The sequence below is a fragment of the Papio anubis genome, chromosome 4 (assembly GCF_008728515.1).
Source record: "Papio anubis isolate 15944 chromosome 4, Panubis1.0, whole genome shotgun sequence".
In the NCBI taxonomy this organism is placed as follows: Eukaryota; Metazoa; Chordata; class Mammalia; order Primates; family Cercopithecidae; genus Papio; species Papio anubis.
The window spans coordinates 67,044,250-67,058,213 of NC_044979.1; the positions used below are offsets into that span (position 1 = coordinate 67,044,250).

General features: G+C 37.9%; 1 protein-coding gene across 18 annotated transcripts in view; it reads left to right on the plus strand.

Annotated features, from left to right (window-relative positions):
* The window catches only part of ADAM22 (ADAM metallopeptidase domain 22), a 246,479-nt gene that overhangs the window by 26,097 nt on the left and 206,418 nt on the right, over positions 1–13,964 (plus strand). For all 18 annotated transcript variants that reach the window (XM_021936095.2, XM_021936099.2, XM_021936098.2 and 15 more), the window contains one exon: positions 10,319–10,395. In XM_021936095.2, the coding sequence (XP_021791787.2) occupies positions 10,319–10,395 (77 nt within the window). The remainder of the gene's footprint in view (positions 1–10,318; positions 10,396–13,964) is intronic.

Consider the following 13,964-nt stretch of genomic DNA (forward strand, 5'->3'; position numbering starts at 1 on the left):
GACTAGTAAGTATCTTAAAGGTCTGCTTTGGCTTTCAGGATTATGTGAGTAAGCTTTTTCTTGTTCAGGCCTTAAATTGCAGGCCTAGTAATGGGCAGCTAATGGCCAAGATGATGGAGAGACTGATTTATCAGAAGATAGCTGAAGCATAAATAAGTAATGAGGCTGCCTGACTTCCTGAATGGAGATGAGAAAATAGGAGCTGGTGCCAGTGTCAGCATAGTCTGTCTTTTTGTCTTTGCCTCTAGTTTGTTGGAGCAGGGACCACCTTGGCAGCCAGGGAATCACAAGAGTCCATTTTAGTGCCTTCAGAACTGGAAATGTAGCAAGATGTAGCAAGGTAAATTCAGGGAATGCCTCTCAAGAGTTCATCTTATCCAAGGAAAGCCTTTTTTTTTTTTTTTTTTTTTTTTGGTAGAATGTGTAGCCTTCATCTAGGAATCCCTGGGTAGTGAGATCTACATGATGTAATCTCTGTCCTAGGAAAATGTATCCCAAAACAAGGGCAAGAAATTGTTTATATCAGTTGTGATATGGTTTGGCTGTGTCCCCGCCCACATCTCATCTTGAATTGTAGTTCCCGTAATCCCAACATGTCATAGGAGGGACCTGGTGGGAGGTAAGTGAATGATGGGAGTGGTTACCTTCATGCTAGTCTCGTGATAGTGAGTTCTCACAAGATCTGATGGTTTTATAAGGAACTTTTCCTCTACTTCACTCTGTACTTCTTGCTGCTGCCATGTGAAGAAGGATGTGTTTGCTTCCCCTTCTGCCATGACTGTAAGTTTCCTGAGGCCTCTCCACCCCTGTGAAGTGAGTCAATTAAACCTCTTTCCTTTATAAATTACTTAGTCTCAGGTATTTCTTCACAGCAGCATGACAACAGACTAATACAAGTTATAAATTTTTTCATGTAAAATAAAACCAACAGCAAGAATGGAAATTTGACTTGGAAAGCAAATATAAGTAGATGAGAATTCCATGAGAATTGGCCATACTTTAGACTCACATGGAGTAGCTCTTTAAAATATATAGGCTTGGAGGCCAAAGTAGAAACATTGCTTGAGCTCAGGAGTTTGAGACCAGCCTGGGCAATGCAGGAAGGTCCTGTCTCAAAAAGAATAAAAATACCATGGGAATTCCAATATTTTGCTCCTTTCCCCCCCTCATTTAAAAAAACAGTATAGGCTGGGCATGGTGGCTCATGCCTGTAATCCCAGCACTTTGGGAGGCCAAGGTGGGCAGATCATGTGGTCAGGAGTTTGAGACCAGCCTTGCCAGATGGTGAAACCCCATCTCTACTAAAACTACAAAAAATTAGCCGGGTATGGTGGTGTGCGCCTATAATCCCAGCTACTTGGGAAGCTGAGGCAGGAGAATTGCTTGAACCCTAGAGGTGGAGGTTGCGGTGAACTAAGATCGTACCACTGCACTCCAGCCTGGGTGACAGAGTGAGACTCTGTCTCAAAAAAAAAAAAAAAAAAGTATATTGAGGTTCTACTTTGTGAGAAAGCGTGCCAAGGTGCTTACAGAGATATTGGCCCTTAATTTAGCAGGAAAGACTATCTGATTGAATTTCTTTTTCTTCCTTTTGTATTTCTCTTACTCATTCCCTGCTTTTAGAAAAAACTTTTAAAACTTTTATTATTTTGGTTGAACTCAACAACAAAATGTAGGTAGTAAATTGTCATAAGAACATACATTTTACTTTTAAGAAATAATACAGGAATTTAGTAAGTAAATATTCACTTTTGAAAGTTAAACATATTTTGTCATAAATAGTGAAGGAAAGGGACATCTGTTATCACAAAGGTCTTTGAAAGCCATTTTTATGACTTTCAAGATAAGGAGGGCGTTTCTTAGGTTGGTTTAGAATATCACTTTTCAACCGTTGGCTGTACCTTGGAATGACATGTATGGCTCTTTAAAAATTGTTGATGCCTGGGATCCACTGCAGACCAAGTATATCAGAATTGCTGAATTTGAGGCACAGACATTAGTATGTTTAAAAAAGTTTTCCAAGGCAATCTGGGTGTAGTGGCGTATGCTTGTAATCCCAACTAATCAGGAGACTGAGGTAGGAGAATTGCTTGACTCCAGGAGTTTGAGGCTGCAGTGAGCTATGATCGCATCTCTGAATAGCCACTGCACTCCAGCCTGGGCAACACAGTGAGATTCTGTCTCTACAAAAAATTAAAATAAAAATAGCTATGTATGGTGGCACATGCCTATAGTCCCAGCTACTCAGGGGGGCTGAGGTGGCAGGATCACTTGAGCCCAGAAATTTGAGGTTACAGTGAGCCGTGACTGTGCAACTGCAGTCCAGACTGGGGAAAAGAGCATGACCCTGTCTCTAAGGAAAAAAAAAAAAAAAAAAAAAAAAAAAAAGACTTCCTAAGTGCATTAGTCTGTTCTTGCACTGCTATAACGAAATACTTGAAACTGGGTAATTTATAAGAAAAGAGGTTTAGTTGGCTTATGGTTCTACAAGCTGTACAGGCTTTTGCTTCTGGGGAGACCTCAGGAAACTTAAAATCATGGCAGAAGGTGAAGGGGAAGCTGGCATGTCTTACATGGTCAGAGCAGGAGGAAGAGAGAGAGAGAAGGGGGAGATGCTACACACTTTTAAACAACCAGAGCTCCTGAGAACTCACTCACTATCACAAGAACTGCAAGGAGGAAAGTCCACCCCCATGATCTGGTCACTGTGCACCAGGCCTCTCCTGCAACACTGGGGATTATAATTCTACATGTGATTTGGGTGGGGATGCAAATTCAAACCATATCAAAGTCTAATGTGGAACCAGGATTGAGAATTTTAGAAGTTTTTTGATGTCTTCAGTTCCAGCTTGATCTTCCAAAATAAATCAGTAATACATTAATGTGCCTTGTAATATATAGCATGCCTTGTAGTTTCCTGGTTGTGCTGAGCTGTTTGCCATTTTTGTGCCTTTGTTGTTCCTTTTTCTTGTAGTGCTTTGCCTTACATTGTCAATCTGAGGAGTACCAATGCATTCCTTGGTATCCCTACAGTTGAAGGACTGCTGTTGTATTTTATACATATATCTACTGTTGGACTTATACTCACTTTGTAATAATTTGTTTAGTACCTTCCTCTTTTGACTACGAGTTTCCTGAGTGCAAGAGCCATATCCAACTCATCTTTCTTTCTCAGGGCCTGGTATGGTTGGCACTCTATAAGTGTTGAATGGACTATCGCTTATTTAATTATTACAGCAAATCTACAAAGTGTGTGTTATTATTTTTGCTCTTTAAGGGATGAGGACTTTCAGTTCAGAGACATGAAACAACCTGCTCTAGTTTATTCCACTGGTAAATAGAAGACCTAGAATTCAAGTGTACCTCAGCTCTTTAAAGTTTGTTCTTTAAAAATTGTGCTATTTTGTTTTGTTTCATTTTGTTTTAAAATGTCCTGTTGCCAGGCACCGTTCTGGTTTTTGTAATACTAAATGCAGATGGTTGGGTTTCAAGAACAGTTTGGTTTAAAGAAAATATGTAAATTAGATACAATATATAATCAGCTTATGAAAACTACGGGTGTTACTGAGATGGAAAAGGGAGAGTAACATGGAGTCATAGTATAGAAATACGGAGAGAAAACACTAATGTTCTTACATTTATCATACCAATTTACATATAGGTAGACCTGTTGGGTAGAGCTGTCTTTTAACAGATGCCATTGTAATACAGTTCCGCTTCACAAAATTAATCCCATATCTTGATGTGACCACAACAAATTCTAGAATGAGAAACTTTCATCTGAATAGAGATATAGTATCAATCTTTTGCAGCTCTTTTGCCAGAAGTTATCATAAGGCTATGGTGGTTTTTCAGTTGCCTTTTCTGATGTAGAAAAGAGGGATCATATATATAAGCCATATTTGCTCTCTCTGTATATACATACACATATATATACATACACATATATATACACACACACAATTTTTTTTTATTAAACTGAAGATGTTAGACTTCCAAGAATTATACTTGTAGTTTTTTTAAACTGAGCTGAAGCAGTCAAATGGCAAATACATGTTTAGGACGCAGTACCTAAAGATTCTATTACATGCATTAAACCCTTATTTTTAATAATGTTAATTACTTTCACAGTTATCTTATTGTATACTACCTTTTGATTGCTGATATTCCCACCCCATTGGTAAACATCAATTCGTTGTTCAGGTTGGGCTTAATTAAAAACCTAAAGTACCTCGTCTTTCTCATTGTGTCAAGGTTCTGATTCTACTATGAATGTTGTACTGCTAACTTTGCTTTAAAAATTGGCTATCAATAAGGCAGTCTTAAAAAGTTCCCTTGTGTTTGCTCTCTGGGATAGGTAGGCTGACCTTGGTTCATTGAATCTAGAAGTTATGAGGAGAAGAGTACAGGCTGCCAAGAAGCAAAATGCATGAGGAACATGAGTGTTATGTTAATTTCACATTTTAATTTCAGCTATTGCCCATGAATAATAAACAGGCCCCAGTCTGGGGATTGTATTATGTTCTTATGGTCCAAAAATTTCTATGATTCATTTTTGAATTTAGAAATTAGAATTATCTTTATGTAATTATATTGATTTAATTGATATATTTATTATGTAATTATTTATTATGTAATTATATTGATTTATTAAGAGTTCCTGCCATCTGGAGAGTTATTTTATATTTTGCATTTTTCTCCTGTATCTTTTCTTTCACAGTTTCTATAAATGTCAGCCTCACTGCTTGTCTCAATCCCTAAAACACATATGTACTGCACGCACATATTTTACCATGTCCATGTAATTTCTTTTCCTTAAACGAGGGATTTCAATATACGTATTTTTAACTATAACTCTGAGTTTGTAAGCTTGTTATCAAATTGGCCTTAGGACATGGCTTAGGACATCAGCTGTGGTCATGTTATTGACTTTTCGATGAAAATGGAATTCTAAAGATTGTTTTTTATGTTTTGATTTTGTTGTCGTATCTTCTAAAAATGCTCTTCAGAGCATTTTAATGATACTGAAACGACTTCTATTATAATAATTATTCATTAGAACCCAGTAAAACCTGCAAGTACCTCCAAGCTGTAGAATGAAAGCAAGGAGTTGAAATATGATGAAAAAGGCCTACCAGCAGGTGGGATGCCTACTCTGCCACCACATATGTGACTTTGGAAGTGACTTTTGCCCACACTGGCCTCAGTGTCCCTATTTATATACTAAGGATCTTGTATTACATGAACTCTAGGAATTCTCTCAGTATTATTCTTTTTTTTTTTCTTTTTTTTTTTTTTGAGACGGAGTCTCGCGCTGTGTCACCCAGGCTGGAGTGCAGTGGTGCGATCTCGGCTCACTGCAAGCTCCGCCTCCCAGGTTCACGCCATTCTCCTGCCTCAGCCTCCGAGTAGCTGGGACTACAGGCGCCCGCCACCACGCCCGGCTAGTTTTTTGTATTTTTAGTAGAGACGGGGTTTCACCGTGTTAGCCAGGATGGTCTCGATCTCCTGACCTCGTGATCCACCCGTCTCGGCCTCCCAAAGTGCTGGGATTACAGGCTTGAGCCACCGCGCCCGGCCCTCAGTATTATTCTAATACCTGAAGTACCTGTTTAATAGTTTTTAAAATCAGAATTCATTCTTATGTAGTAATTTGAAAGATGGCATTTCTGCAAAATTATGTTTTTCTAGTATCTCTGAGAGGTATTACTACTTTTTAATCTTCAACTTAAAGTTAATAAATATTGGAATTTTTCCTTGACAGTATCTTAGCCTGTTTCCCCCACCAAAGGAAAATCTTGGTATTATACTGATTCTTTCTTCTCAAACATACCTTTTTCCTTAAACTAAAAAGGCAAGGTCTAAGAGTAACTGTCTGAGAACCATCCTGGCTCACTTCAGTGGTGTTGAATAATAAGCCTGATAATACAGCAATTCGGTATAATTCATTTACTTTATTCCATCGCCAAGATAACCTTAAGAAGCAACCATATTGGCCGGGTGTGGTGGCTCACACCTGTAATATCAGCACTTTGGGAGGCTGAGGCAGGCAGATCACAAGGTCAGGAGATCGAGACTATCCTGGCTAACATGGTGAAACCTCATTCTACTAAAAAAAAATACAAAAAATTAGCCGGGCGTGGTGGGGGGCATCTGTAGTCTCAGCTACTCAGCTACTCGGGAGGCTGAGGCAGGAGAATGGCGTGAACCCGGGAGGTGGAGCTTGCAGTGAGCAGAGATCGCCCCACGGCACTCTAGCCTGGGCGACAGAGCGAGACTCTGTCTCAAAAAAAAAAAAAAAAAAAGCAACCATGTTTCTTCTCTTTGTCCTATTTATCGGCCAGAAACATGGGGAAGGTAGGTTCCTGAATATCAGAAGACCACACAAAATGCAAAGAAACCAGGCTCACATTTATTTTAGTGACCACCAACGCAAGTTTGGTTTGGGTGAGAAGTCCTGTGTTCTGGGTTTGATCCTTGAGGCCTCATGAGTTTCAGCCCTGCTGCTGAAAGTGTCTTGGTTTTAGCCAAACTGGGAGGAAAGTGATATTGAATACTGGTGCAGTCAACTCATTGGAACTGCTTTTCAAAGTGTTCAGGGACAGTGCCAGTGATGCTGTATTAGTTTCCTGTTGCCTTTATAACACATTAGCAGAAACTTAGTTGCCTGAAACAACAACTTACTGTCTTACAGCTGTGGAGGTCAGAAGCCTGAAATAGGTCTTACAAGGGTAAGGTGAAGTATTGGCAGTGCTTTGCTCCTTTTGGAGGCCCTAAGGGAGATTCATTCCTTGCCTTTTCTAGTTTCTGGAGGCTGCCTGCATTCCTTGGTTCCTGCCCTCTTCCTCTTAGCACTCTGATCTCTACTTCCACCATCAGAGCTTCTTCTCTGATTTTAACCCTCTTGCCTTCCTCTTATAAGGACTCAAGTGATTAGATTGAGCCCATCCAGACAATCCAGGATAATCTCCCCAAGTCAAGGTCCTTAAAAATATCTGCATAGTCCCTTTTTCCATGTGAGGTAACATGTTCATATGTTCTGGATATTACGGTGTAGGCATATTTAGGGCTCATTATTCTCCCTACCACAGATTCCTTCTAGTTATTAATGTTGTTACCTGGATGTTGCCTCCTTCTGGAGGCCTTCTGAGACACCCTTAGTCCTTCATCTTCCCTGGTCATTCTCGACAGTATTTCCCTGTTTTATTAAGTCTGAGAATACTATGTTTATTTTCTAAACTTGTTTTTAACTTAATTGTTCATTTTCTGTCTCCTCTACTATCAGATAAGCTGCACAGGAGCAGAAATATGATCAGTTTTCTTCACTACTTTATCCCCCAAATCTAAATAGCTCCCAGCACTTGGTAGGCTCTCAGAAGAAGGTTATTGAATGAATCAATCTGTATACAGTCTAAGGAAGCTTGCCTTATTTTAAAGCTATGTTAACATACTCCTGTTCCTATTACTATCAATAATGCAAACATTCTTACTAAGCAGTAGTTAAGCATTCTGTCAATGGATTTTCTTTTGAATTTAAGTACATGAGTTTCTCTTTGGGACATGACTGAGATCAATAAAATAAGATACCAGATGTAAAATGGAGCTGCAGGAAATAGAAAAGATAAGAATTAGAATTAATGCAGACAGTAAATACCTTGCCAAGAAGAATTTTAACATTACCTCGATTCAAGCTGTAATCATGGATACCAAGGTGAATAACATGTGGCCCTTGCGTTGTTCACCACAGATTTGCAGCATTAATATTTCTGATTCAAAGGAAATTGAGGTAAGAGCTTTAATAGTCCTACAAGAAGAATGGAGGAGGGAGAGGTTCATTTTAACTGAAACATCATTTCTGGTAAGCAGAGGCTCTTCCCAAAACATGGTTGTTAGCACTCTAGGAAACTCAAAGAGCTTTAGGTGGAAGGAGTGATGTTATCCATTGACATCATTTTGAAAGCAATGTTAATGGAAAGAGTGTCTTTCTGTAAGCAGTTAATTTATAACTGTTCAGTTGTTGTTCATTTATACATCCAGGGAACTGATAACAACCTTTGAATGAATCAGGTGATCAGAAGATCAACTAAATACCTGGTGCTGATCATTACTAAGGTCTTGATGTGATATTGACCTGTAGTGAGGAGGAGAGGAGGAGGCTAGACGAGGTTGAAAAGGCTTCATGGAAGAGAGGTGCTATGCACTGAATTGTGCCCTCCCCAAATTTATATGTTGAAACTCTAACCCCCAACATGACTGCGTTTGGAGATGGGAGACCTTTAAGAGGTGATTAAGATTATATGAGGTCATAAGGGTGGGACCCTAATCCAATATGACTGGCGTCCTTATAAGAAGAGAGAGAGACACCAGGTATGTGCACTTACAAAGAAAAGGCTATGTGAGGACACAGAGAGAAAACGGCTATCTGCAGGCCAAGGAGACAGGCCTCAGGAGAAACCAAATCTACCAACACCTCAACCTTGGACTTGTAGCTTCCAGAACTGCGAGAAAATAAATTTCTGTTTAAGCCACCCAGTCTGTGGTATTTTGTTTTGGCAGTCCTAGACGACTACAGGTGGAACTTGATCTAAATCTTGAAGGATGAGTAGGGCCGTTTCTGGGAAACAGCTTTGGTGAAGGGTCTAGTTCAGAAAAGGGCTCAGCAAAATTAATGAATGAAAAAGCCACAGAAAATGTTGGAATGAACATAGCTTTTGAACTAAAGAGCAGAAGAGCGAACTGAGTGTAGGTGGGCTATGGGTAGGTGCTTATATACCATTATGCCTGGAGTGGGGAAGGTAATTATGGAAGATCCTGAAATCCAGGGAGAAGGTTTTTTTTTTTTTTTTTTTTTTTTTTGATACAGTAGAAAATCTAGGGCTTACATTTGGGATTTTGATAAGGAGTCAACTTTAGAAAAATCAGGGGATATGATATATGGCAGAGGTGGAAATGAAGAGTAAGGTGTGGCTCCAAGAACTACCATAAAAAAAGAAAACGAAGATTAGTTGGGGCTGAGTATTAGTTGAGAAGAGTTAGGAGTGATAGTTGAATGGCTAATGAGGCTCAGAGGTACCCAGGTAATTCTTAAGTTTTGAGGTTTTATGAGGATTAGAATGTGTTAGCAACAGAATTATAAGATTCTTCCATACCTACTTCTTTAAAATAGGAGGATAGACTTTAAAACAGAAGAATTATCCTTTCTTTCCAAAAAACCTTGTTATTAATCAGACTCTCTCCTTTCACCTAATCTCATAGTTTATTGCGTGTGAAATCCCAGGGATGGTTGAGGTCCCCTGTGGCCCCAGAGACTCCTAAGATGTCCCTTCTGGGATGCGCTTGATCTCAGGGAGCAGCATTTCTGTTGGTCTCACATACTATGTGCATTTGCTCATGAGGCTTTTAATCTCTAAAATAATGTTTGTCACATGTTTCTCGTTTTAGTGATTATACATATTTATTTTAGAGGTTTGGATACTGTGGAAACATAAACACAAAAAAATCCAATAATTTGGAGTCCTACTGTTTGGATATAGCTACTGTTCATATTTGGTGAGTCGAATGGAACTCACAGTTTTGCTTCCTCCTTTCTTTTCAGTTAATTCACATGATTATTCAGTATGCAAATATTAATGCTATGGGAAGCACTATATTTTTTTAGTTTAGAGTCCCTTGTGGTTTTCTCTGGGAGTTCCTAGGATAGCATAGGAAATAGTGATTTTTTTTTTTTTTTTTACACAAGAACATTTGGATAGGTGATATTGGCAGTAGATGTGCAGAGGTTCAATTTTGCTTTTCGGAAGATGTGGAAACCTTGATGAAATTATGTCTGGTAAATTAAAACTGAAATACTATTTTTAAAGTATGTTTTTGTGATAAGCGAAAAAGGTATTTTGTAGAGGTTTAGATATCTTCTCTCTAAATATATCATGTTCACCATATTATTTTATTCTTAAATTGAGCATATTTTACTTATTTTATTTCCAAATGTACAAAACTTTATTTTAAAGAAGCTAGTCACTTAAAATCAGATAAGATGAATGAAGTGCAGTCATCTTGGAAATGAAATGCTTAACCGCTTGAGGTAAACTAAAAAAGTAGGGCACTTGTCCTCTTTGATTGGGTGGTAATTTACTTCAGATTGGTGACTGCTTGGCTTCTAAGAAGATGTAAATTTTACTTTAATATGTTTTCACTTATTCTGCATTTTGAATTATTTTCTTATGATATTGTAAGTGTTTTGAAATAATCATAAGAAAGACTAATTGCCTAATTAGTATGGCTGAGTAATAAATAACCTTTTTTCTTTTTGATATTGTAGTTGACTCATGTTGACCAAGCAAGCTTCCAGGTTGATGCCTTTGGAACGTCGTTCATTCTTGACGTCGTGCTAAATCAGTAAGTGTTGAGCTGCGCTTGCTTTTGTCAGATACACATTAAATCCACTTTCTTTTCCACTTGTAAAGTTTTTTCTTGCTATATTTTACTTCATCTTCCTATACCAGTTAAATATTACATTTGAAACTATACTTGTTGACTGTAGGTTATAAAGTCTGGCAGATAGCAAGAAATGTATATTCATTTGAAATTGAGCACCTATATTAGATTTAATAATGTAAAATGAAAGGCAAGAGTTACCCCAATATTTTTTGTAAGAATATCTATAGCTTAAGTTTCCTGTGAATGACAGTAAATTATGAAAATAATACTTTGGGTATTGAAGTATCTTCCTTGAGAACAGCAGGAAAGAGAAGGTTGCATGTTTTGATTAATGATTCAGAGGACTGGCTGCATGATAGGTGATGCTAAATAATACCTGGAGTTCATTAGATGCTTTGATATAGTGGTGGATTTCTGTGAGGTTTCTGGTCCTGGGATTATCCTGTGAATACAATATAATTTTAGAAATAGTTGTCTACCTAGAATTTTAGGTTTGGAAGGTGCTTTTGATTTGTTGCTGGATTTAATCTCTTTCATTTGGTCTAAATGTAGTGTTTAATAAATCTGGTTAGTTACTGTTCACTTTTTTAAAAAAGGGTTTCTATCCTACTCCTGATCATGGGGCAAGTAGGCAGATACCAGGGTTCTGCCAGGCCTATGCTTCTGAGCTGGGCGGCATTGGGCCATAGTTTTCTGGAAGCATTTCTACAACCATTCAGGAAGAAAGTCTGAGGCCAGAAATTCAGGCAAATCGACCAAGAATGAGAATTAGAGGCTAAGTTGTCTGCAATGGGGAATCAGCTAGATGGAAGACTGTCAGTTAATTTTAAAAAGCATGTAAGAGGCAAGACTTAGGACCATGTTATCTGGATAGGTAGCCATTAGCCACTTGTGGCTGTTTAAATTTAAATTAATTCATTCAAATAAAACTAAAAATTCTGTTCTTCAGTTGCATTAGCCATATTTTAAATGCTCAATAACCCTCTCTGCCTTTACTCCCTCATCTACTTTACTACCTAGTCTCCTTCTCTGCTTCATTTTAAAAATAATACTTATCACCATTTAATATACAGAGGAACTCTCATGACATTGTCATTTTTATAGGTCAAAGAAGTTTGACTACCATTATTGATGCATGGCCATCTAATATTTGATATTTTGATTATTTATTTGGTCTATAGTCTTTTTCCTACTCCTAGAATGTAAGCTCCTTGAGGGCAGAGATTTTCTTTGCTTCACTGATATATCCTTAACACAGTGTAGGGGCTAAACTCCAGGCTGAGAGTCATATTGACTCAGAAACCAGAGGATAGGATTAGCCAGGAGACAGAGGTGAAATGACCAGGAGAGGAAAAGTGAAACAGCAAAAAAGAAGATAAATGTTTGAGACTAGCTTCTGAAAGCCACATGTAGATACTAGGTGTGATTTGGAAAGTCAAGTTCTTAGGTCTCTATTTTAATAACTCCCTTCCATCCCTCTTTGAAATCATTGTCCCTGTTGCTAATCTGTGTTTTCTGCTTCCTGACGTTTGTAATTCCTCGACTTTTAATACTCAAACAAAGAACGGATATTTATTCATGTCCATTCTGGCCAAACTGCCTCACTTACTTTGGAGACATCCGAGTCCAAAGACTTTCTGTTCCTGAAGGAGACACACATATGGTCATACTTATCAAAGCATGAAGTTTGGAATACCGGGGTTGAAGCAAAATTTCTTTTGAGATATTGGCAGAAACCTCTATTGGGCATTTTTCTTTCTATTTCAATGCAAATTTGCAATTACAAGACATGTAAACAATTAAATAAGAGCATAAATGGAGGTAGCCTGGGCTGAGAAACATGCAGTGTGCTCATTTTTTTTTTGCCTGGGATCAATATTAAACATAGGTGGCAGGTAGCTGTTATCTTTATACTATAAAAATCATGATGTGATACAAAAATGTTCATCTTATTTTTATGTAGAATGTTTTTGTTTCATGGTTTTAGTTTGTGTATTGTCTTAAGTTGGTTAAGGAGCAGGAACGTGAAAAACAATATGTTCTTTAAACTTTTTTTTTTCTTATGAAGCAATTCTGGGGCTGTGGAACATACAGAAATTTTTTTTTAACTGGAGGAAAATTAAATAAGTCTATGTGTAGCTAGCTTCTGGTTGCAGAATGGATCCAATAATACATATTTTTTGATTGCAATGGATGGAAAAGTATCATTACATAATGTTTCTTCTTAATGTTCAGTGAATAAAATTATCTATAAGTAGATTATACAAGAGTTTAACCTTTGAGTAGTAACTTCCACAGGAGGCTGATAAAAATACGGAAAGGTTAAAAATGAAAAGCACAGCCAGTTTCTGTTTCATTAAAATTATCAAGAAAAGGGTGGGGAGTAGTTTTTCTTCATGGGGTCATAGTTGTCAAATTTCACTCTTTAGGACAGATGTATTAACAAAATCAAACATATGGCCTGGTCTGGCCACACTAGTCCTGAGGCTGCATTGGACCTTTCCAGAGGTCAGCAATAAGTCTTATACTTTATTGTAAAACATTCCTCAGAAAGAAGAAAGCTCAATAAGGACATGTAACTATTATCTGAGCGATTCAGTCCAGTTTTTTTTTTTCTTGTACATCTCCTGTTCTTGAAGAAGTGGATAATTAAACTGCTCCAAACAATGCAAGGATGTTGAAAAACATTTCCTTTCAGGAGAACTATTTGATCCTTTGCAACAGGGGACCTGACAAAAACCATGCGTAGCCCCCCAACAAAGAAGCAAGCACTGTCTTTGGACTGTGGTTGGTTGTTTATGATGTGAAATATATAACAATTAGAAAAAAAATCTTTTATAGCCTGCTTTTTTTGGAAGGGATTCTGTTGTACAGCTCTCAGATCTTGGATGGTCCAGTGCCTAAATTTTGAGTGTATTTTACAGATTCTCAGCTTCTTGCCTTATTTCAATAAAAACGAAATGGTTTTTCTCACTGTATGATCCTTATAGCAGTCTTCTTTTCCCCCAGTTTTACAGTAAGTGGTGGGAGGACAACTAGGAACTGAAGCATGACAGATGTCAGCAGATGGGGTTGCCCCTGAAGAATGGGAGGTGGCATGGAGGTAGGGAATAGGGAGAGAGAGAAGCAGAAGCAGGGTTAGACAAGGAACTCCCAGATTCTGTTCAAAAGAGCACATTTAGTCTTGCTTTCTCTCATTTAGAGAAAGCATTTCCAATAGTTACCTCTTGCTTGCTTTACACTGTGGCCCTTGAATTTGTAGGGAAAGTAAGAATCACCATGGGTAAAAGACAGGATCTGAATTCAATGGGAATTGAAAGTTAGATCTGGAAGAGTCTCATCATGCTATATTTACAGTGTGGCTGATGATGATGATAAAAATAAGTGATGAGGATAAGATTATAATTAAATGATGATGTTATGTGATGATAATGAATAACAATAGATAACTCACTGTTATTAATAAATCTGTAACTGAATGCTTTGCTGTTCCACTGAATTCATTATGGTGAATATTTGTTTCCATG